The sequence below is a fragment of the Sceloporus occidentalis genome, unplaced genomic scaffold (genome assembly GCF_023333645.1).
Source record: "Sceloporus occidentalis isolate IW3139 unplaced genomic scaffold, rSceOcc1.0.p SCAF_6, whole genome shotgun sequence".
NCBI classification, from domain to species: Eukaryota; Metazoa; Chordata; class Lepidosauria; order Squamata; family Phrynosomatidae; genus Sceloporus; species Sceloporus occidentalis.
This window is the reverse complement of record NW_028316986.1, coordinates 39,191,485-39,217,444: the sequence shown is the minus strand read 5'-3', so window position 1 is coordinate 39,217,444 and position 25,960 is coordinate 39,191,485. Positions and strand designations below refer to the sequence as shown.

Below are 25,960 nucleotides of genomic sequence, written 5' to 3'. Positions count from 1 at the left end.
ATGTGTTAAAAGCAGAATCACAAATAAACATACTGGCATAATCTGATCCTAATTTCAAATTTCAGTTTAAGCAAGAGAGTGGTGTGAGGGAGCTCAGTTGACACCCCAAGCATTAGATTATGATGGGTCAGAGTTCAGAAATAACATGTTTCAATAATAATAATAATAATAATAATAATAATAATAATAATAATAATGCTAACCTGTAATTAGTTACTTGTCGTATTAATGAGGCCACAGAATTTCCTGAAATAATGCCACGGCCACCACAATATTAGCAGGGGCAGGGGGGAGGGAAGTAAATACCTTTTACACATTCTTTGTCTTTTTTTTTGGGGGGGGGGGGGACATTGCCTCTTAGGAAAGAGGCAATTATGTCTTCTTCTCTATATAAAATGGTCAGGTATATGGGGACAATCTCACTTTTTTACTTTTAAAAAAGGGTATTGTCCCTTCAGGCATGCTGGCTATGTAATGCTGCCATACATCTGGTTTCATACCATCTAACCAAGTCCCATGACAATATAATGGAAGGAATCAAAGCGAGGAGAAGTAGTCCTCCACTATCTCAACAATGCTCCCATCCCAAATAATGAGGAACATAATAAACAAGTAAAATAACAAATTACATGGGGTTGAGGAATGACAAGAAAACACATGATGGACTACTTCCATGCAGTGACATTCCAAATTCTGAAATGGATCCGTTACATCTGAAGAGTACCAATGGCTATGATGGGTAAGCATGTATTAGATAGAGGATCACCCATGGAGGAGGTGAAATCAACTATTGCCAAAGATAACATATTTTTCACTAGCCAATGGAATAAAAGGTTCAAACTGAGTGTAAAGGCACTTGGCATGAAAACCACTCCTACTTCCAATCCCACTGAAACTGATAAGTAAGGTAGGTTGCAATAAAACTGCTTCATTTTTATAATGATTCATATATGTGGGTGAGGATGTCAGATTAGGTTCCAGTGAATGTTTTAGGATATTCAGGATAATTCAGCTCGAAAGACAGACACTTGGAGAAATTTTTCACCTGCACCATTACAGACCACCCTCCTGCATTTTCAAAACAATTGGAGCCAAGCTTTGACCTATCTCATTTTACTTTCCCTATATTACAAGTGATAAACCATTCAGAAGCAGAATAGGCTTCAGTGGAGTTTCAATAAAAACAGATTAGAGTACTCCTCCATAAAACTCTGCTATACAGGGAAACTATGGATAAAACTGAGAAGGCATGATGGGGTGGGGAAGAGGGAATGCCATATACTGGTAAGTCTCTTATGAGTGAAAAAAGCCACATGCATGAGCCCCATTGTTTTCAATGGGGCTCATGCGTACACGGTATTTGCCTTATGTGGGTGGTGGTGGTCCAGAATGGATCCCCTGCATAAGGCAAGGGCGCACTGTATTTTATAAAAAAGAGTTAGAAGCAATTTGTAAGACATCTTAGATTATATCTGTGGTGGCGAACCTATGGCATGTGTGCCCTCTCTGGTGTGCGAAACCATCTCTAATGGCATGTGGAGAGATGAGAGGGTGGAGGAAGAGGAAGAACAGGTGTGTGCCTGTTCCTTCCCTTCCCCTGCACTCCCGTGTCTTTAACTGCCTCCCTGTAGACAGCTAAAGGCATGGGAGGGCGGGAGAAGAAGAGGAACAGGCACATGCCTGTTTCTCCTCTTCCCCGCCCTCCCATACCTTTGTCTCTGAGGAAGTCCCACCCCTGGAAGTCCCATCCATCAGATTCAGCCACTCCTTTGCGCTGACCCATGGCACTGGGTGACACCCAGTGAGGGAATGCCTTTCAGTTTGGGCACTCGGCCTCTAAAAGGCTTGCCATCATTGGACTAAACTATCCGAGTGCAGCGAAGAACAGTTTTAGATAAATCAACAAATTTTTGAAAAATGTATTCCTATCCAAGTGCCATTCACTTTAAATGGGAATTAGGCACCAAAAACAACAAACAAACAACAACCCTAATTAGAAATCTGGAAGTACCAATTAATAACAAAGGCAGTCTGAATTGAAGAAACGGGTTTTGGTCACAAAGTAGGCTCTCCATGTCCACAGATTCTGCATCCACAGGTTCAACCATCCTTGAAAATCCACAGGTTCAACCATGGCTTGAAAATACACACACACACACCCCTCCAAAAACAAAGCTTGATTTTGTCAGTTTTATATAAGGGACTCCATTTTACTATGCTATTTTATTTAATAGGATTTGAGTATCCATGGATTTTGGTATCCACAGGGGGTCCTGGAACCATATCCTAGAGGATACTAAGGGCCCAATGTATGCGACCCATTGATCTTCTGGGGATTTTTCTTCCCTTACGGTTAATGTGTCACGAAAACCACAATCTTTCCATCTGCCCACTTTTCAGGCTATTCATCCGGGAACTAGGTTAGCCTTCTTAGAAAGTCTTCTAACTGCTGCTGAGGGTACTGGATTTAAAGCAAAGCAGATTCTACCAAGCAGGAAACAACTGTACAAAGCTGCTGCTTTGGAGACTTATAATTACTACTCAGGATAAGCAACTGTGAACCAGTGGATTGTGCTTTCACCTTTGCAAACATATTAACTAGGTAACTACTCACGTTGCCTCCATTGATGACCACATCTGGGTCCACCACATTGCCAACTGATTTAGACATCTTTTCTCCTTTTTCACCAAGGGTGAATCCATGAACTACAAGAGCCCTAAAATAAAAATAATCTGATAACTATACTTTTCCTTTGACAATTAATGAAATGTCTGTTAAGTATTTGTTTGCTGATATAAACCCAGTACAGACAGGTGGGAAGCGCCATCATGGGGACAAAAGTAGGCTTCGGGAGAGGGCAGCAACTGCACACTCCCGAGTCCTAGTACGTGCGGGCAATGCCATTATTGAGGGGCATGAGCATGAAGTATGGGCGCCGGAGCGCCCAAATGTCTGTGCCAGGATGGGGTGTCATAGGGCTGCATTGCAGCCCTTACAACATCCTAAGAAAGAAGCCTCTTCTTGCCTGTGTATCGTTGCCACGTGGTTTGGTTGCTGTGGCAACAATGTGCAGCAAAGAAGGGTGGTGCTTTGCCGCCAGTGTGTTGTGTTTCGCTGCCATAGTTGGCCAAATAAATTGGTTTCCGTTAAATCCCATGCTGGAGCCCTTCACTTACTTATATGGTGCTTTCTTTCGTATAGCAACACTAGTCAGGAGAGATGACTGAAACCAGCCTCCCAGCTGGTCCTTCCCTTCTAAGTATAAATCTGCTGTTTCACCTGCATCTAAGAGAGAGAGAGAGAAAGAGAGAGAGAGAGAGATGTATTTTTAAAGCAGGATCTAAGTTGCTCTGAGCTTTTACTTCAGTACTGATTCCCCCCCCCCCCCGAAAAATATAACATTTATGTGACATATATGCAGCAAAGTATACAAAGACTGTTTTCTAAAATAACCATCTGAACTCTTGTCATAAATAAAATGATATGTTCCAAAAGGTTTGAATAGTTTTAAAAATATATAAAATGTAAGTGTTGGTCCAAAACACACTGCAGAAATAATCCAGTTTGAGACCACTTTAACTGCCCTGGCTCAGTGCTAGAGAATCCTGGGAAATGTAGTTTGTAGTGGCACCAGAGCTCTCTGACAGTGAAGGCTAAATGTCTCACAAAACTACAGTTCCCAGAATTTGCTAGCACTGAGCCAGAGCCAGTTAAAGTGGTGTGAAACTGGATTATTTCGACAGTGTGTTTTGGCCCATTGTTAAACTAGCTCTATATTCCCAGTAAAGAAGCACAGCTGCTCCCATTTCCAGTTGCAAGAGTCAACATAGTACACACTGTTTATGCTTTCAACAGCGGTAGAATTTTTGAAGGTGCAACTTCTGTCATCACTCAAGTCTTATGCAAGGAGAAGCTCCACCTGCTAAAATCCTTCCCCACTCAAATTATTAAATCCCGTCTCACATTAAACCTGTCAACCATAATTTTAATGAAACTGTGTGCATCCCATCCCCCAATGCTTCAACTTCTTTCACATAGTCTCAAATGTGCTACAAGATATCACTGCATTAGTGCTCAGCTGCTTCTTTGCAACCTCACTTTTGCAACTCTTTGCGGTTTATCCCTCATGCAGCATTAATATTTGGATACACCTGAAACAAGCATGATGTGACCAAGGTCACACCATTCCTCCAATTATGCTTGTCTATTGAAGCCTACACAGGTACAAGGTCTGCACCATTCACTTGAACAGCAGGGCGTTGCTCAGCTTGGGAATTCACAGAAATCACTATATTGTCCTAGCAATGAAACGGCTGTGCAGACCTAGCATATCTGGCAGCCAACATGACACAGGAGGGCCTGGACCTGAATTAGAGATGTATATTCCTCACAGTTTAAAGAAACTATTTTCGGGATGATAACTCCCAGTATCCTCTGCCAGCAAAAAGTAACTTTACTATGGTCTGGTCTATATTTACATCTCTAACCTTCAATCTCAAACTCTGAACAGATGAAAGATATTGGGAAAGATAGCTAGGAAAATATACTGACAAAATATGAAAAGTAACATGTTCAAAATAGGCAAAGTAGTGATGAAACTATATAGAAACACTGGTTGGTTGAAAAGAAAAGCCTTCCATTACTACAGGCACAGAAAATAGGTTGCTATCAGCACATAACTGTTTCCATACAGCATGCGATGGGGATCATGGAGCCCTCCAGATATTGATGGATGTCAGCTCCCAGCATTCCTCACCTTTGGCTGTACTATTTAGGTCTCATGGGATTTGCAGTCCAAAAATATCCAACAAGGAAAGTGAGTCCCACTCTGGCAGAAAGCTTTACAGGGGGAGAAAATAACAACTGCCTATCATTTCAAGGTTCTATCCCATGTAAGATTAAAGCACATCTGAGACTAATTTTAAAAATTATTATGCCAGACCAGGTTTTTGGAAGAGAATTCCACAATGATTCACTCTGATCACCACACATATCTTGATGTTGATATTACTCCTTCCCACCCATAGGATACTTTGCAGTTTAGAACATGGATAGAAAGGTTTAATTAGGGTTATTATTTACAGTTAAAGGTTGCAGGCCTTTATGATTCCCCCCCCCCCCCTTTTGAGTGCCTTATTCCGTATCTTTGATAATAAGAGACTTTAACCCATAGATTAAACACAGTGTACTTTGCTGGCAAATACAATTATCCAGGCCTTTTCCTTTAAATACCCTGTCAGCACAAAAACTCAAACAAGATAAGCTTGCTATAAAACAATACAGTTCATTTAGTTAAACATTAGTGCAACAGCTCCATGGGGGACTTGTACTGCTCTGTCCTGGAGAGAGACATCTGAGCACTATTCCAAAGAGAGAAAGAACAAGAGAGGTGCTGATTTTATAGGACAATCCAAGGATTGTCATATCTGTAAGTGCTAGCCAGGATTATGTATACAGGTAGTTCTGCATAAAGAAAACAAGCTGTGATAATGGAGTATTCCTAGATACAGAACACTCCGATCAACATTAAAATGTCAATAAGGTAGCACAATGGTTCTATACCGAGAATGGGCAACTGTGGTCCTCCAGACATTTTGCAAACTTCAGCTGTCATCATCCCTCAGCACTGGCTTTGCTATCAAGGGCTGATGGGAATTATAAGCTATAAACTTCTACAGGCCAGAACAGTCCCAAGCCCTGCTCTATGTCAAAAACAGATGGATTCTCCAAAATGTGCAAAAAGGCCAGCCAGCCAATTGTTTTTAAAAGTACAAGGAAAGCAAGGGGATTTAATGTTGTTCAGAATTCTGCAACATTTTAAAAGTGCAGATAATCAAGCAGGACATTACATCCGGAAGAAAAAAGACTAAATTTTTAAGTGGCTATCCCTCTGTGCAAGTACAAGAGTACAGAGGACACACCCAATTCTAAGGTGAATCACCTCAATTTTCAGCTTGTATTTCCATAAGAATGCAATGGATTAGAACTCAAAGTTGCTGGCTTCCAGAACTTGGAAAAGTTACTTTCGTAGACTACAGCCAACACAGTCAGTGGAACCTTTTCAAGCTCTTTTGAACCTGAGGAGTTTTATTCTTCTGCATTTCATCAGAACTCTTAACATTCAATGAACACTCCAGCCAACATTAAAATATAAACAGGGCTGCATAGTGGTTCTACAGCTGGGGAGGGCAACAGTGGTCCTCCAGATGTTTTGAACTGCAACTCTAATCATCTCTTGGCTCTGGCTTTGCTGACTAGAGCTGATGTGAACTGTAAACCTGAAACTTGACAGTGAAAAAGAACTGTAAATGCACAAATACATGCCATCTTCTGGGGCTAGCATCTTACATAGTAACTGGCACTAAGAGGATGGTTGTCAGTAATGTGCAAAAAGAAAATTTCCCAGCTGATTTTTCAAGCATACTAGAATGACTGAAACTCCTGAAGTTGCTAATCCCAAATACTAATACTAATATGCATGCACAGAAGTCACAGGCAGGAATTTCCCCATCTTTCACTTAGAGACATTGCAAATTGGACATGGACCCTTTTGCATCCAAAGCATAAGTGTTATCACTAAGCTGAAGCCCTTCGCAATTAACATACTTCTAGTATACTTCCATCTAGCATGAAAATATTTGAGAAGTAAAAGTGGAGTGAAAAGAACTTTTAATAATCCAAATAGATCTCCCCACTGATTCCTGTCCTCCTACCTTAAAAAGCACAAGTACTTCACACTGAAGATACCATAAGCACAGAAACAGGAATAAAAGACTAGTTGTGAATTAAGTTTTTCCTTCTTGATTTTTTTTAAAAATGTGGCTAAGCACTGATTCTCATCATTGTATCACAAATTTTGAATAGTAAAAAAGGGATTTAGACAAACCCAACTTAGTGCAAAACTACTACTAATTTTACTGCATGGTTAGAATCATAGAATCATAGAATTGGAAGAGACCGCAAGGGCCATCCAGTCCAACCCCCTGCTATGCAGGAAATCTCAAAGCATCCCCGACAGATGGCCATCCAGCCTCTGTTTGAAGACCTCCAAGGAGGGAGACTCCACCACATTCTGAGGGAGTGTGTTCCACTGTCGAACAGCCCTTACTGTCAGGAAGTTCCTCCTAATGTTGAGGTGGAATTTCTTTTCCTGCAGTTTGTATTAATTGCTCCATGATCTGTTCTCTGGAGCAGCAGAAAACAAGCTTGTTCCCTCCTCAATATGACATCCCTTCGTGTATTTAAACAGGGCTATCATATCACCTCTTAACTTTCTCTTCTCCAGGCTAAACATCCCCAGCTCAGTGAGTCTTTCCTCATAGGACATGGTTTAGTCACCCTCTTTTGGACACGCTCCAGTTTCTCAACGTCCTTTTTGAATTGTGGTGCCCAGAACTGGACACAATATTCCAGGTGGGGCCTGACCAAAGCAGAATAGAGTGGCACTGTTACTTCTCTTGATCTAGACACTATACTTCTATTGATGCAGCCTAAAATTGCATTGGCCTTTTTAGCTGCTGCATCACACTGTTGACTCGTGTTCAACTTGTGGTCTACATGGGCTCCTAGATCCCATTCACATGTAGTCTTGTTCAGCCAGGGTTCCCCCATCCTATATCTGTACATTTCATTTTTCTGCCCTAAGTGCAGTACCGTACATTTCTCCATGTTGAATTTCATTTTGTTAGCTTTGGCCCAGCTTTCTAGTCTATTCGTTTTGAATTTTGGTCCTGTCCTCTGGAGTATTAGCTATTCCTCCTAATTTGGTGTCATCTGCAGATTTGATAAGTATGCCCCCAATTCTGTCATCCAAGTCACTGATAAAGATGTTCAATAGCACTGGGCCCAGGACAGAGCCTTGTGGGACCCCACTGGTCACATCCCTCCAGGGTGAAAAGGAGCCATTGTTGAGCACCCTTTGGGTTCGGCTGGTCAACCAATTACTAATCCATGTAACAGTTTCCTTGTCTAGCCCACATTTTACAAGCTTGTTTGCAAGAATGTCATGGGAAAGTTTGTCAAAGGCCTTACTGAACTCAAGCCTAATGTGCACTGCAGAAATAATGCAGTTTGACACTACTTTTACTGTTGAGGCTCCATCCCACAGAATCCTGGGCTTTGTAGTTTGTTGTGGCACCAGAGTTCTCTGACAGAATTCCACAATATTGAACCATGGCAGTTAAAGTGGTATTAAACTGCATTATTTCTGTAGTGCAGGTTAGACCTAAGAAGAAGGTGAAAGTCAGCCATCTCTCTGCAGTTTGGAACCTCTGGGAAATGGGTCTGAGTGACTACCAACAGAAACTTTCTCTTGTGGCCCCAGATGTGGCCTCCACATAGTGGAGCTTTCAATCAGTTATCACATTGTTTCAGGTCATATGAGTTCACTTTGAAGTGCACAGAATGGAAGCTATACTCCCAACACATTCATAATGTGTGAGCTACCCCCCCCCCCCCCAATCATTCTTGTACAGAATGTATCTTTAAATGTCTTTCAGTTTCTTAAAGAATGCTGTAATGATTTTGGAAGGGCAACTAAGCTGTTCAAAATTCACTATCATTGAACTGAATACAAAGTGCAAAGAGTCCTTAGATAAACATATTGTTTGCTGATTATACTAGTGCTTCCCAGAGTTGCTAGGAAATTAAAAAAAACTGTCAGTACATTTTACAGTTCAACAAGATTGCTATCAGACATTTGTGTACTCCTGGTTTAAAGTTCAAATGCATATGATGCCTTGCATTAGATTTCTCACTCCCAACAGCACCCAGTAGTGGTGCTCTTCCCTATTAAACTGGGGGCATATGTAGCTAAAAATATAGTTCCCCCACATTCACTCTTCTCAGCTAGTTCTGTGCATAGATCAGAAGCCATTTTATCCAAATTAAACTGCAGACATTGTGTGCCTCCTGACATATCCACAAGGATCCTGAAACACTACCATTCACAAGCTACTGATTTGTTGTTGTGTTCCTTCAAGTACAGTGTGCCCACGTCATATGTGGACACATTATATGCTGCTTTCAGCATATGCTGAAAGCAGCGCCGGAAGAAACAATTGAGCTTGGGGCTCAAGCATACGCACAATTTATTTTACATGGGGACAAGGGTTCCGGAACGGATCCCCTGCATAAAAGAAGGGCGCACTGTATGTAGTTGCCAACTTCTGGCAACCCTATTTGCCAGAAGTTGGCAACTATAGTGCTTTTTTCACTGAAGATAAAGAAATATTCTGCATCATACAAATGTAATTATGCACTTGTGAAAATAAATTTCATAACAGCGATAGTGCATCCACAGAACATCCTAGAACAAGCTAGTCTTCCAGTCTAAATTCAATGTGTTAGAAGAAGAAGAAGAAGAAGAAGAAGAAGAAGAAGAAGAAGAAGAAGAAGAAGAAGAAGAAAGCAACATTTATTGGTAGCTTAAATTAGTTTACCTCTGTGGACCCTGTGCTTGCAACCCACTGTATAATTCAAGATGTTAGAGAATCCAGAATAATTCTTTACCTTCCAGAACATGTGCCCAGGAAGTGCCGCTATCGAACCATATATCCAAGACATCCTGGCCTTGAACGTAATCATGGACATCATGGCTATCAGCCTGCTTCAGAAATACACAGAAAAAAGGCATAGGATTCTACAAGTTAGACAGATACGTTTTTCTTGAATTTCTGCTCTTGCTCTCTGTATATTTAAATTCACAAAGGCCTAGTTACAAAACAGTCAGCTTCCACATTTGCAGCTGTGACTTTTGAGTATTTGATTAGTTATGGATTTGAGTAATATGTTCTCTTTGGGAATCTCTAGTTCCTCCAACATGACTCTGTTGACGAGAGTCATGATAGAGGAGCTAGAGATTCCTAGAGAAAATACTTCTCTAGGCATTTGTAGGTCCTACAACACAATCCTGTGGTCAACTTGCAGTAGATGTTGACCACAGAGTTGCATTGGATGACGCAGAGATTTCTAGATAAAAAACTGTAAAGAAAAGTGTTGTTTTTTATTTGCAGTTTTTCAACTTTAATACATAATAAATAATAAAACTTTTATTTCTATCCTGCTTTTCAGCGACAAAACAATCAAAGCGGCTATCACAGGATTCCTATGCCCAACACATTTGGAGGGCCTACCTTACAACCATTTTAAATTCAATCCTCAATGAATGAGTTACCATTAATTAAAAGGCAATATCCTTGATGCTCACTTGTATGTACATTACATAGAGGTTAGCAGTGTTTACTGGTTTTGCTACAATTAGGATACTAGTCTGTGGCCCATTAAAAAACCTAGTAAATTTATTATGATGAGTTAGCATATCACATCACCTTATCAGGTGCCTGAAAGTATATCCTCTATTGGAAGATAACAGTTCATGCACTTGATAAAACAAACTCTAGATCATGAAAGCTTATGCCATAAGAAATATGCTCATTTTTTTTAGGTGTTAGAAGGCTGTTTGTCGCTTCTGTGTGTATATTTGTGGGTAGATTCAGCCAACAATTTTCACAGTAGTTGCTAGTGCAGACATCTGTGCAGGCTCAAGCCTTTTTGTCTTCTTTTTCAAAATTCTGCCCAGTCCCAACTGTAAATTTCCAGGTCTTGCTGTCTGAACATTGGTTCCAGCACACCAGCAGTGCTGACAGGACAGGGGGTGATGGCAGGGCTGGGCAGTCTAGAAGGGGCCTTGAAGTCCTACTATATTATATTGCATGTTTTTCTTTTTCTCATAATAATTATTTGTAGATTGTTTTTGACATCATTATTATATAGGTGCATTAAAAAATAAAGTGACACAAAGTACTGGTCATGACCTGTAAAGCTCTAAACAGTTTAGGTCCAGACTATCTGAAAGACCATATCTCCCCATACAAACCTGCCAGAATGTTTTCTCTCGGTTCCTCCACCATCACAGGTTTCCTTGGTGAGGAGGGCATGAGAGAGAGCCTTCTTAGTAGCTACTCCATCCTCTGAAATATCCTTCCATGGGAAGTTAGGCTGGCCCCTTCCCGGCTTTCCTTTCGCCGGCAGAAAATACATTTTTGTTTGAGTAAGTTTTTAAGAGTTAAACAGGGGAGGTTATTTGTGCATTTTGTTTTTAACATTTGTATGTCTTTTAAAATGTTTTTATGTTTAATGTGGAGATTTTAAATTTTAATTTTTTTATTGTAAACATTTTTCATTTTTCATTTGCTGTTTTCGGAAGCTGTCTTGGGTTCAAATTTGGGAGAAAGGTAGCATATAAACGAAGTAAATAAATAAATAAAATTTGAAACCTTATGTAGAGAATTTTAGTGGAGTGGGGGACACTGACTCAGGCAGGCCAGTAAAAGAAAACTGCACATCTCAGGAGTTGCTCCCACAGCTGCCAAGCAAAGCCACCTGGCAGAGGGAGCAAAGGAAGAAATTCCTCCAAACTCCAGCTGAGCCAGGCTTCAGGGGCCAGATATGCTCCCTGTACCCTTTCCCTGCCCACCTGCCTTACTTAATGCCAGGAATACACTGGACATGCCCACTAGGAGACCTGGTTTTTTTTTTTTTTTTACCACTGAGGCTTTAACAATGCTCTTTTCTGCAACTGGAATTGTTTATCTCAGATCGGCCTTTTTAGCCATCAATGCACTTGTAGTAAGCGTGGGATGAGTCCTTCCTGAATCTTCGTTTGCAAAGAAAAGCCAGAGAGTTGTGTGCCCTCAAACTGTATCACCCTAAGGGAGTGGTTTCCAACCTTTTCTATGCCCCACTGGAAATGTTTGGTTAATGTTCACATCCCCTAGAAAATTAATACCACATGTGAAGATGAAGGAGTCTAAATTCTAATTTTTAAACCACAAATTGAACCACATGCAAAACTGCGAATAAACAAATTGAACTTAAAAAAACCATAAGCTTTTAACTCAGTGCCATTCTAAACTGAGCGATTATATTCTGATTTAGAAAAAGCTGTAAACTACTGTAAATTGTAAAATTCTCTCCTTTTAATTAAATAAACAATGAGACTACTGTCTATGGGACACAACCACCTACACTAGGAGCTGGCTGAGTGATGACTCGTGACTTGCCACTTAAAGACACAAACCATTCTTTTTTGCACTCCTGAAATTACACCTCAGATTGGGAACCCCTATCCTAAAGCATTTCACAGCCTTTCCTGGGGATGAGAGTGGGTGACTTGCCCAAGGTCACTCAGTGGGTTTCCATGGCTGAGCAGGGAATCAATCTCTGATCTGCAGAGTCATAATCCGATGCTAAAACAACTACATCACACTGCTTACCAACCCTGCTTACCAGTATAAAAATTATCCAACCTGTCCCATGCTATACCTTTAAGCATCCAGATTTGAAATCAGCACCAGGTTTCAGCCACTTCCTGAACAGACTAGGCAGCCACAAAGGGACTCCCCTGGCTTTGAATTACCTTTGTCAATGCTTCACTGGGAAGAAGCTGCTCAATAGGAAGGGTCCACCAAGCATCACTGCCATGTTGCTCCACTACTTTAATCACATTCTCAATGCTTTTTCTGTGGGAAAACAAAGCAAAGCAATAATAATGGGCAGTGCAATTACTATACATTTGTCAAAATAATTCAAACCAGACAAAGCTGTATAAACTATAAATAAATGAAAATTAACACAGCTTACAGGTATGATAGCATCTGGCCATATTTAAGAAAAAACATTCAGTAAAAGCACCATGAAAAAAATTCTGAACACATGTTTGAGTATCCTTTAATCAGAATGCCAAAATACTCCAAAGTAGTCCACAAGGGTGGCTGAGAGAGTGACCTCTTTGCTTTCTGATGGAAATAAACTTTGTTTCATGCACAAAATTATTTTGTGCTTAGTGGAGAGAACACTCCACTAGGCATTTGTAGTTCCTCCAGCACAATTTTATGGCCAATGTCTGGCAGATTTTTACCAGAGTTGAACTGGAGGACCTAGAGATTCCTAGAGAGGTAAAAACATAGTGTTTTTGTTATCTGCAGTTTTTCCACATTCACAGCGGTCCTCTGCCCCTATCCCCAGTGAATGTGGAGGGGTGAGTATATAAAATTATAGACGTTATGTAAAGCAATTGCCCTATGAGCAGTCAGTTCCCATAGGTTTGTCAAACAAAACAGTATTTGCTTGCTGCTAGAAGGACGCCACAGAGTCTAAGCTCTCTAGAAAGGGAGTTCCAGAGTCTGGGAGCAGCCAGCAGGCAGTCCCTCTCCTTTGATCCCAATAGATGCACCTGTAAAAGTGGTGGATTGGAAAGAACGGCACCTTGTGAACTCAAATACTAGGCAGGCTGATATGGGAGAATATGGTTCATCAAATAATAATAATAATAATAATAATAATAATAATAATAATAATTTTATTTATATTCTCCCAGATGGATCGAGGCAGGATTACAACCCGATAAAATATACAGAACACAACAATAAAAATAACCTCCACTTGAGCGGTTAAGGGTTTAGAGTTAATAACTAGCACTTTGAACTGTGTTCCAAACCAGACTGGCCTTTTAAAAAAGTGTATGAATGTGCCTTCAAGTTGCTGTTACCTTATGGGGATCCTATGAATTTCATCGAGTTTTCTTAGGCAAGGTATACTCAGAGGTGGTTTTGCCAGTTCCCTCATCTGAAATAGACCCTACAGTTATTCACTGGCTGTCCCCCATCCAAATGTTAACTGGGCCTGACTCTGCTTAGCTTTCAAGATCAGACAGGATCTGGTACCATAAGGGTATCTAGCCTTACATAATTAAAAAATTTTCTGAAAGTAATAAGATTCCAAAGTTGTGACAACTGAGGAAACCATTTGTTAGTACTTACATATACATCCTTAAAGAAAGAAGACTAGAGATTTATTTCACAATGAAAAGGAGTATGTTTTTAAGGCCTCACATTTCTTACTATGAAGAGTGGCTTGTTTCATAACAGGTATTTTGATCCAACACATATTGCCCTTCAGCTGGGCATATAAAAAGAGGGTTTGTGATAATGAAACTATATTCCTGTAATACGGAGAAATCCAAAGGCCAACAGCAATTTGGGACAACAAGGCAAGATTAGATTATCATATATGTCACTCTGCATGTGAGGGGGTGTAGGGATGAGTGCACATATGTGTACCTTGTGGCTAAATGAAAGAAATCAACAGCATATAGTAAGGTTGAAATTAAAACAAACAAACAAACAAGCTTCATTTATATACCGCTTCATACTGCCTAAGCAGTGTCTAAAGGGTTTACAACTGTAAGCTAATTTGCCCCCAACAGTCTGGATACTTGTTTTAGCGACCTCAGAAGGATGCAAGCCTGAGTCAAGCTTGAGCCCTTTTGCTGGTCTTGAACTCGCAAGCTTATGGTTTTGAGTGGCTGCAGTATAAGCATTTAACCACTGCACCACCAGGGCTCATTTTAATAACTTATTGGGATCAAGAAAACTTGCCTACAGGCAACAAGAAATCTAACCAATGTTAAAATGACAGGTAAAAGTAAAGGTAGTCCCTTTACATGAATGTCTACTCATATGTGACAGTGTTCATCTCCGTTGCTAAGCCAAAAAGCCAGTGTTGTCCGAAGTTGAATCCAGTGGTCATGTGGCCAGCATAACGGCACTGAACACTGTTACCTTCCCACCGAAGTGGTACTTATTTATCTACTTGTATTTGCATGCTTTCGAACTGACAGGTGGGCAGGTACATTTTTGGGCTAGACATTTTTGTGTATTTCCTTTAAAATAAACCTTACTCTAGAAATCACTTGTTAATATAATGTAATATCCCTGCATAAAATTATCTGGACATTAAAAAAAGTTGCAACAAGCATACATGATCTGACTGATTTACTTATTAAACAGTTAAAAACTTCCTTCCATGTAATTTATGAAATGAATAACAATTCTGCTACAATTTTACATTAGCAGGAAGAATACACATCCTTAAAATTTTTTCACAGCTTCGAATATATCTCTGCTCCCTTTCTCTTATAAGCCATTCCCATAGGCTTTATCAAAATAGTTGCGAACACCAGAAGTATGCTTTCTCTTCTCATCTATACCAGTACACATCTTGGAAAAAAAACCTGAGGCAAACATTTTTCTCTACAGTGTGCATTCAACACCTTCCTCAAATAACTACTTATCGCTCTACAAACGACAAACTTCAGTTGCAGAAACAATAATTCACAATGTAAGCAAAAGAAGCCCGGTTGTAAAACTTTGCCCCATATTCATATGCCATATCGGGCAGAATTGGCATTACGTGTCATTCTCAAGGTTTCTAGGATGAAAATCCACAGGACAATTCACGCTACAATGACGCTAACCAATCATTTTGAACCCTGATACTGATTAGGCCAGATGCTTATTTAGTGGGGAATTAAGCAGTGTTGAGATGTTTTCTGACAGAGGAAGAAACGGATGCTGGTGGTCGCTGCTCCTAACTGGTGGACAATGAACTGTGCCAGGTAACCTCTCTTTTACAAGACTGCAGCTTATCTTCCAAGCTATGTAGGAGGGATATTACAAGTGTACAGAAATTAACATATTGTGTGTTCTGAGTGAGAGCTATGTCAATCCAGAATGATTAATTTTTCCACCCTAATTAAAGAAAAACACATCTAGCTTCTACGAGAATTAGAATAATAATTTTTTTACTCTCTTGTAGACTTCCAAAATTTAAAGTAAATATTAGAAAAGCAGCTACGGTAGTTTAACCAGAAAATGCATTCAGTTTAAATCAAAATCACACAGACTATCTGAGATTGTCGATCAGGAAGTGTTTTCTTAATTTTTTACAGGTGAATGCAGAATCTAGAAGAAATTAAATACAACCAATGAATACCTATATATTTTTAGCTCTCTCTATGTATTTTTTATTTTTCGCTTTCTTATTGAACACACTAGCTCATGCATTTTAAATTGGTGTAGTGCCAGGGACCATCACTTTGTTTTTAAATGGGAAGCATTTACGTTTTGTTCTATCTTCTCATATATGAGGACTGTTCACACGCTTATAATTTTAAGAAGCATTTTTTCTAGTTTTATGAGTCAACTTATTAACAACCAATAATTCAATTCAAAAGCTACAATAGTTTCACTAATTATAATGATTTCACCAGCTTTCACTTACCTGTTGTGCTAAAGCTATTTTAATTTATTTTATTTTTAACAGAAATGCCTGTGCCCCTCAACTCTCTCCATTCTTCAAAATAGAGAAGAACTTATTTGCTTTCCATTATTTTTAAAGATTCCTTGATGGTTTACTGGTACAAGTTGCAACATACTCCAGCCGCATGCTATGTAGATGGGGAGCATCTGTGATATACCTGATTCTTTGAAACATTGCACTAAGTGCAAATGTGGGACAAGAGACTACATACTTCTGGTTTTCAAATTTAAGTGGCATTTAAGAAACAGATTTTTTTTTACAAATCTTTGTGTATGTTTTACAAATCATACTGCAACACAACCATTTTTTCTATGTTCACTTTCAAGGTAAACTTTCAGATATGAATTAGACCAGCTACAATATGAATACTAAGACCACGGACAGGAAAGGAGTGTTTCAAACACACAGTGTTGTCAAGTGTAACAGCAACTCCATGTGGACTAGCCATATTGCCAGTGGAGGTGCTGTTACTTTTGAAGCCACTGACCAAACTCTGGATATTGACTGAAGAACATTTGCACAAGAAACTATAATCAAACAAACTCATTATTCTAGCGGATGTTATTTACATTGCTTCATCTCCACTGAAAATAGTGCCTTTTCTTTCCAGTATTATATCTTTGTAAAATGCTGTGAAGATACCAAGAATGTATCACTCCTTCTGTTCAAAATGGAGGTTTAGGGTAATGACCTATGATTTGACAGACTGTCCTTTCTATGTCTGCCTGTCATTTCTGTAGGCCAATACTCTGTACGCTCTCACTACTCTGCAAGGGAGGTATAAGAACTCATGTTTAAATGTATTTAAGTGAGAAAAATAAATGATTTTTAAAGCAGTAAAGCCTCTCTCTAATGCTAACCATTCATTCCCTTTTTGTATTACATGATAGATGAAATGTGCTGTAATTTAAAATGAAGATTTATTTGAAACATACCCTCCATAAACTGTTCCTAGAATACAGATACAACAAGTAATAAGGAAGCAATGTATTTCTGGATCTGTTTTAGGCTTTTAAGATACTAGTAACAGAAATGGAGCTATCCTATACAACTCTTCAAAATTCTTCAAGAAAAGAATTTTAAGTAACATACAGATATAAATTAATAGAATATACATCATTTTATGTTGCTGTTCCACTTGCAGTAGTCCAAAACTTTGTTATAACACCTACAACATGTACAATTTTAGTACTTCAGGAACAGTGATTCTTTAGAGGATTTCCCAAACAATCAAGAATATTACACCAAGTCATAGAAGTGTTTGATTTCCCTGCAGCTTGGGTCACATGAAAGAAAGAATCTCACAAGCAAAAGGAAGCATTTCTGAATAATGAAAGGAGTCCATAACAATTACTTCCTGGAACATTTGAAGCCTAAGTATATGATTGCAAATACCATAAAAGAAAAGCAAATAACATTTTAGATTGTTTAGAAAACTCAGAAACCATCATTTTAGACTGGGTTTTTCCTACCCATGTCACCATGATTTTAGTTAGTGAAGATGTCAGGGACTGGATTTGGATTGTTGTACAGTACAAAGTATTTGCTGAGCTACAGCTCACTGACTCCATGCCTCCCTTTGTCTGGTTTTACCAGCGACCATTCCTAAACTGAAAGGCTAAGTGAGTGAAGCCATCTTTACTAGAGTTAGTGCACATAATCTCTGCTCTGGAACAGCAGAAGAATTTGCATACAAAAGGAGACAAAAGAAGCATAGATCTTGGAAAAGTTCTTTGTACTATTAATTTCAAAACTGACCATGCTGGCTGGGGGATTCTTGGAGCTGTGTCCCCCCCCCAAAAAGGAAAATTTCCAGGTTCTGAAAAGGCAAACTTGAACCCATCTAAGTCTTCCCAGTTCTTGTTCCTGAATCCAGAGTTCTTGTCAAATTGAGCCTATTAAGATTTATTTGTACTCTATGCAAAAGGAGACCTGACTTTTCCCACCACCACTGGTTTGGGAAACAGGGGTGAGCTGTTGGGGGGATTGTACACTGCACTATGAAGGGTTTACTCCTCCCACTCTTATGTCACTGGGTCCCCTTCCAAATTGACCAACCTTAGGTCTACAGCCATTTTGTTATATTTTCATTCCCCTTTTTAGGTTTTGTACAATGCTTTTTCAAAATGATAAGTGACCAAAAAGGCCCATGTAGGTCAGGTCAAAAATGCTGAAAACTTATTTAAAAAGGGCCAACATCAAGCCCCACAAGCCTGCTATCTGAGGATAAATATACTGTACTTATAAATTATCCCCCCAAATTTGGGGGGCCACGGGATACTTGGGGCCACAAAATAGTTTAAAGGCCATAAGTACAGCACAGGTTACACTTTGCCCATTCCTTTTCTAAAGTAGGGATGACGTTAGATGTATGGTGCATCCTTTTGGTTATTCACCTATGCATTAAAAACCTACACAGGATGACTGTATAATTGAGGGTCTCTTTAAATATGAAGACACATAATTTAAGTGATCTGACTTAAGTGATGCTGAGTATGGAGTCTTGCATGAGAACAAGTCACTGATCTAACAAAGGCCTACATAATCCAGCTTTCTTGGCAAGTAGCCCATCAACCAGGAGTTACTGGGTGGCTCACCAGAAACTGCTCCAACAGTGGAGCATTGATCTACTTTCTTGCCCACCTCCATCTGACACACACATTTATCCACCTGTAGCTGCTGTAGAATGTTTGCACAGGGAGTAGTTTAGGCTGTCATGTGAGATAAATAGCAAGGTGTGTCTAAAATCAGAACACTGACAATTTACACAAGGAAACCAGAAAGCCAAAAACCTCCACAAAACCATTTTTGCATTCTAAAATAGAAACATGTCTCAAATCGTTTTATATATTGGGGACAGACAATGTATTCTTTAGTTTGGGGGCTATTATGCAGTAAAACACACACACACAAACACACACAGGAAAGCATGACTTTCAGGCAGATGCAGGCCGAGCAGCTCTCCTTTCAGCAAGCTAATTACTAGTCCCAGTCTTTGTTCTTTGCTCCCAATCAGTACCAGGCCTCTCAACCATGAGAATGGCCTCTTCCCTACAGTGAAAAATGCTATGCGTTTCTTGTTAGGATAACGTCTGTGGAAGCTCAGCAGGACAAAAAAAAATAGGATTGGATTACACTATGAAAATCTTCCAGTAACATCTAGACTGCACCTGCATGGCAGAAACAATCCAGTTTGACACCACTTTAACAACCTTGGCCCAATGTTATAGAATTCTGCTAATTGTAGTTTTGTGAGACATTTAGGCTAAATGATTTAGCCTTCCTTGTCAAAGAGCATTGGTGCCACAACAAACTACAGTTTGCATACTGACTTCCCAGACGAACATGGCTATGTCTTTTAATCTCTCCACAGAGTGCATCTATTATTCTTCACCCACCTGAATAAGCACTCTAGGATATATGGCTTGCCCCAGCCACAATAAGGGGAGACTTCATGAATAGGGAGGAGGGAATGACTCTCTATTTGGTGAGTCAAAAGTTTCAAAATGCTCCTTGTGTGTTGAACAAACAACAACCCCAACACCCCAACAAGGTTGCAACTCAGAACACACCAGTAGAGGGCATGCAAGTGTTAGCTGTCTGAGTTTTCAGTCTGTAAATTAAAGTAGTAATTTAAAAAAGGTTTTGAACTGAGGGGGAAGTACTTTGCTATGCCATCAGCAAGTACAGTATCAGTTTTACAAACAGTTTATGTAAAAGGCAGATTGCCTACAATTAGATTAACTCTCCTGTCCTATCCTACTGACTGGAATACTGCACAATCGCTGGGTATAGTGGGAAATAATTAATTCCAGCTCCTGAGGGAAGGGAACCCTCCAGAACAGTTCTTCTAGCCACTATGCAACCCCAAGGTGCATCAGCCACTGCTGAAAAACAATGGAGAAATAAGGCTGGGCTCAAACAGGGTTACATTCTGGAAGATTATTGTTTCCCCAGCAATGAACACATGCCACTAGACCTCTGTTTTTGGGCCAAACAAGGGTCGTGAAAAACTATTTTTCTGCACAGTGCAAAAGAGTAGGATTGTTTCTTTCTCACCCAACAGAGCACTTTGGTGAAAGGCTTCCACCATTTCCACAGTGAATGCAAGCTATTACTGCTGTAAAAACTGTTTTAATACTTCACTATAATAGGCTCTTTTGATAGTTCACAGACAGAGATATCATCCCAATGACTAGCATCATCTAACCAAATGTTTAAAATTACTTTTCTGTACTGCAGTTCCCAGAATGCCCAGCCAGCACTGCCACTGGCCATACTGGCTGAAGGATTCTGGAAACTGTTACTCAAAAAGGTAAATTTTTCACGCTCTGAATCCAGCATAGCACACAACAGCATACAGGGTGGAGTGCCTAATAAACTGTTTGGTTTGTTTCTCAATCTGAGTGTTGACTGTGGCTGGTTATACGGATCATAAAAACCTCCTGTTCCAGAGTAGCTGGCTGCTACTCTGTTTCTAGGTACAATTCAGTGTTGGTTATGATCTATAAAGCCCGATACAGCTTAGGTCCAGCCTATTTCTCCCCATAAGAGCCTGCCCAGACCATGAGATCCACAGGAGATGTCCTTTTCTCAGTCATACCACCTTCACAGGTATGTCCTGTGGGATTACAAGAAAGAATCTTCTCAGTAGCTATCCTAGGTTTTGGAATTCCCTTGAGAGAGGCTAGGATAGCCCTCATTGCCCTTCTATCAGCAGGTGAAGACGTCTTTATTCAGGCAGGCTTTTAAAAATGAAGGCTTTTAAGGAAAGTATTTTAAGAACTGCATTGGTTTTATAGTTCATAATTTTAAAAATTCTTCTTTGAAGTGTATATTTTTAACAAGCTTAATGATTCAATTCATTTTAATGCTGATTTTTGTATGTCTTTAATTGTAATATTTTTAATCTGTAAACTACTTTAAAATCCAACCTTTGGGAAAAGGTGGGATAGAAATACAGCTAATGATCATCATCATCATCTAGGGAGAGGGTGTTCCATTTCTGTAGCATCCCTCAGCATTGGCCTTTAATTTTTCCCAAGGAAGAATATGTGATGTCCCATGTAAATGACTAAAGACCTGTTCACACTACAGAATTACAGCAACATATTTCTACTTTAACTGTCATGGAATCCTGGGATTTATAGTTTAAGGAGGAATATTTAGAATTCTCAACCAGGGAGCAATAATGCCTCAGTACACTGCACCCCCCAAGATTCCATGGGATGGAACCATGGCAGTTAAAGTGGTAAATAATTGGGTAGTGTGAACGGGCCCCAAAGAACATCACTTGAAAAACTGCTCATCTGAGGGCCAACCCTAGTCTTCTGAAATGCAGGTCACCCTAAACCAGCTTACCTATACATCTAAAACCTGGTGCCTGTGGACCTGAATTCCTAATCAGCACAGTCAATGATCAGGTATGCTGACAGTTGTAATCCAAAACATATGTTGAACAACAGGTTGGGGAAGGCTAGCTTGCACTGTAGTTCCCAAATACAAGAGTCTTAATGCCAGTGTGTCAAGTGTTCCTGTGCCTGCACTGCAACAATGCACCCCTCACATTAATATGCATTTTTCCAGTAGAGAGGACAATCAGCATGGATCTATTTTTTTCATTAAGTGATACATTTGTACTGCATTTCAGAGCTGCTTCATTTTGGTTTTTATCAATGTTAGCAGCCTTGAGGGCCAGTCCTTGACAGAAAGGCATAGTATAAAGCCAATAAATAAAGAGAATATAAATAAGCAGTTATTTAGTTACATTTCCACCTCGCCTTTTCATTGAAAAAGTTTCCCTCAAGGTAGGCTAACATCACAGACACAAATTAAACAATGAAACTACTAGAACTTCATTATAAAATTATCTAAAAGGCTGTTAGTTGTCTGCAGCCTACCTGTTTTATTTATCACACTATGAAGCTTCCCATCTTGAGTTCACTTGTACATATTACATATGCAAACACTTGCACCACAAGACCTCCCCATTTGCTTCAATAATGGAGAGAGCTCTGTAGATGCATCCCACCCCATGCAGACATTGACAATGAAAACAAACAGGGTATCATCCTCTTGTATACCAGACATGCATTCAAACTCATCAGAAGGACTCTGAGGAGTCCTTGTATACAACTCATGCTGACAAACCTATAGCTCAGGTCACTGCAACTGCTACACTACCATGAATTCTATAAAACACATTTCAAAAGGACTAGAACAGCAGCAAACCTTAACACCTCTGCTCTTCCAATTAGTATTCTACAACACAAACATCCACATATATACACACAGAGACTTTACTGTCTAGACACTATGCAACCCCAGGCTACACCAGCCATTTTTTGACTGCAAATTAGCTTGCTTTTTGCAATGAAACCTAAGTTCATAAAATAAACCTACCGATTTATTAAAGGTTTTCCTGTAGTCTTGTGGTAAAAAACAGGAATGGGAACACCCCAGCGCCTTTGTCTCGATATACACCAGTATGTTCTTCGGTCCAGCATTTCTAACATTCTGGTCATCCCAGAGGCTGGAACACACTTTACTTTCTTTAATGCATCCTGTCAAACATTCAGAAAGAAGCAGAATTCAAAAGTTTAGTAGTAACTAAATGTCTTAGATTGTACATGGAGATTGTGGCATTATTTAACACTTTCTACTAAAATGGAAGTTTGGCCATAGTAAATGCTATAAGAATAAAACAACCCATATAGCTAACAAGACAAAGTCTTTCACATCCACCAAGTAGAACTCTCTTTAAATACTATGAATCTAGTAATACAGCCCACATTTACAGACATGGCTCACAGAACAGTCCAGCCTAGAATGATTCCTACGTACGCCTCCAAACTTGCATCTCTGTATCTATATCCTTCGGACTTTAAACATGCTCGTTTCCCCAATTCTGAAAAAATCTTCTCTTGACCCTCTTCTTTGTCCAGCTATCGTCCAATTTCTCTTCTTCCTTTTCTTTCTAAGGTTTTGGAACGGATCGTTTATTCTCACTGTCTTGAGTTTCTCGAAGCCAACTCCATTCTTGATCCCTTTCAGTCTGGTTTCTGCCCTCGGCATTCTACAGAAACGACTCTCACAAAAATCTCGAACGATCTTTTGCGGGCCAAGGCGAATGGCCTTTACTCTGTTCTTATACTCCTTGATTTGTCTGCGGCCTTCGAAACTGTGGATCACTATCTCTTAGTTGATATACTTTCTGACCTTGGGTTCTCAAACTCTGTTCTTGATTGGTTTAAATCTTATCTGTTATATAGATCTTTTGCATTGGTCACGGGTGGTCAGACTCTGTCCTCTGTTCCCCTATCTGTTGGAGTTCCTCAGGGATCTGTTTTGGGTCCCCTACTGTTCTTTCTTTACACACTGTCCCTAGGAAAACTTATCAGCTCTTTTGGTTTTTCACATCATCTGTACGCTGATGACACTCAGCTGTATCTTTCCATCCCTGACCTTTCTCCAAGTCTTGAACTGCAAGTTTCATCTTGTCTTACAGCTGTCTCTCAGTGGATGTGTCATTGGTGTTTGCAGCTCAACACGTCCAAGATGGAGCTTCTGGTCTTTCTACCTAAGTTCTCCCTTCAATATTCCTTCTCTGTTTCTGTCAACAACACCTCTATTCGACCGGTCCAGGATGCCCGCAGTCTTGGTTTCACTTTTGATTCCTCTCTGTCTTTTATCCCTCACGCCCAGGCCACAGTCAAAGCCTGTAGATTCCTTCTTTACAACACTGCCAAAATCCATCCATTTCTCTCAACCTCCACTGCCAAGACTCTGGTCCATGCTCTGGTGGTCTCCCAACTAGATTACTGCAACCTCCTTCTGGCAGGGCTTCATCTCTCATCTTCGCCCTTTAATTTCTGTTCAGCATTCAGCGGCACACATCATTACGTCCGCTCACTGCTTTGACCATGTTTCTCCTTTATTATCATCCTTTCACTGGCTCCCCTTTCCCTTCCATATTCAGTATAAGCTTCTGTTGTTGACCTTTAAAGCCCTGCATGGGCTGGCCCTTCTTTATTTATCTGAACTTCTTTTTCCGTACATTCCCACTCATACCCTCCATTCTAGTAGTCAAGGTCTGCTGTCCCAGCCTAGGATCTTCAGTGCCCCATCCTGGATTCGTCCCTTCTCACTTGCTGCCCCTCACTCCTGGAACCTTCTTCTCCCATGAACACAGGTCATAACTTCTTTGACCATTTTTAAATCTGAGTTGAAGACTAACTTGTTCAGGGAAGCGTTCCCAGGCACTGTGTGATTAGCTATCTGATTTTCGATTGGATAGTTGATGCTGATGTTTTTAATTGTTGCCTGCTTATTTTAACCAGTTCTATTTCATATTATTACCTATTGTTTTATATGTATTTTGTAGATTGTACACCACTGGCAGGTTTTATTTTTATTGATTTGATCATTTGTATGTACAGCACTGTGTACATTTACAGTGCTATAGAAATAAACTATAATAACTAGAATAACATAATCTCTGATTCACTAATTCTTTTGAACACCTAAGTAATTAGCAATTAATATACATTTTATGTAGCCAGGCAACTGGGTGTTATGCTTTTTCTTGTTATCTCACACATATGTGACTCATCAAGAACCTACATACTGGTACAGAGAAACATAATTAAATGTGATATTTCATACTAAATTATGTTTCCATATACTAAAACAGCAATGGACAAAGTGCAGCTCTCCAGATGTTGCTGGATTGCAACTCTAGTCAGCCCTAGCCATCACAACAAATGATGAGGAATACTAGCAACTACAGTCCAACAACATCTAGTGGATTGCATCTTTGCCTATCCCTGTAAAGAATGGAATACACAGGAACCAATAAATTTCAGAAATCTGTACCTGAGCAGCAGACTTGAGATTTGCTGTATTAATGAACCACTGTTTGCTGGCACGAATAATTACTGGTTTTTTAGTCCTCCAATCATAGGGATAGCTATGAATGCATTTCTCCTCTTTTAGTAAACTCTTTGCTCCTTGAAGCATCTGAATGACTGTGGAATGTAACAAAAAATCATTAAATGGAAGGTCAATAGTGAATTCTAAATGCCATAGCCTTGCATTTCTTCTTCTGGTGGAGTAAGATAATAACTTTGCTATGCTTTATTTCTGAAAAGAAGACATGATACAGACCAGCATCATTTCCTTCTTCAAGAACAGCTTTCTTCTGAAGTTCAGAACCTGCAGCTTCTGTGAAATGCCCCTTCTCATCCACTATACAGTCCTTAAAGATATATAGAAAGAGATATACATTTATGTTTATGAAAAAAACTGAGAAATTTATGTTTGCTATAATTTTATAGGAATGTGCTTTATAGCAATGCATTACATTAAATATCTGTTTTCTCTAACTGAAAGGACAACACCTTTATCGATTATATACTAAAAGCAAGCTTAGATTTGCCAGTGAGACATTTAGTTACTATAGAACAACAGACTTCTAAGATTTTTGTAAGGAAGTGGCATTTGTTGCTTTGCTTGAAATTATTACCATTTGTCAATTCCAACAAAGAAAAATAAATCTGTTCATACAACAATTGTGACATTTTAAAAACTGAGCCCCATATTCCAAAAGTAAGTTAATAAGCCCTAAATAGCAACCCTGGAATTTTTATGAAGTCAGGATAAAAACAGAACAAATATGCACACATTTTATCCATCCATTAAAAGAATGGGTCTTACAAAATGTGGGGCCTTGCAGAGTTTGGAGCAGTAACAAAGAATGCGCAACAAACACAGAGGAACTACCAATATGTGGCTCACAGC

At 39.6% G+C, this 25,960-nt stretch overlaps 1 protein-coding gene across 4 annotated transcripts in view; it reads right to left on the bottom strand.

Moving 5' to 3' along the window:
* The window catches only part of IARS2 (isoleucyl-tRNA synthetase 2, mitochondrial), a 47,619-nt gene that overhangs the window by 9,247 nt on the left and 12,412 nt on the right, over window positions 1-25,960 (bottom strand). For 3 of the 4 annotated variants that reach the window (XM_089529344.1, XM_089529346.1, XM_089529347.1), the window contains exons 10-16: window positions 25,328-25,418; window positions 25,037-25,188; window positions 22,565-22,725; window positions 12,420-12,522; window positions 9,512-9,608; window positions 3,178-3,286; window positions 2,615-2,717 (exon numbers count right to left, since the gene is read on the bottom strand). In XM_089529344.1, the coding sequence (XP_089385470.1) occupies window positions 2,615-2,717; window positions 3,178-3,286; window positions 9,512-9,608; window positions 12,420-12,522; window positions 22,565-22,725; window positions 25,037-25,188; window positions 25,328-25,418 (816 nt within the window). The remainder of the gene's footprint in view (window positions 1-2,614; window positions 2,718-3,177; window positions 3,287-9,511; window positions 9,609-12,419; window positions 12,523-22,564; window positions 22,726-25,036; window positions 25,189-25,327; window positions 25,419-25,960) is intronic. The other variant, XM_089529345.1, reaches the window with a different exon arrangement.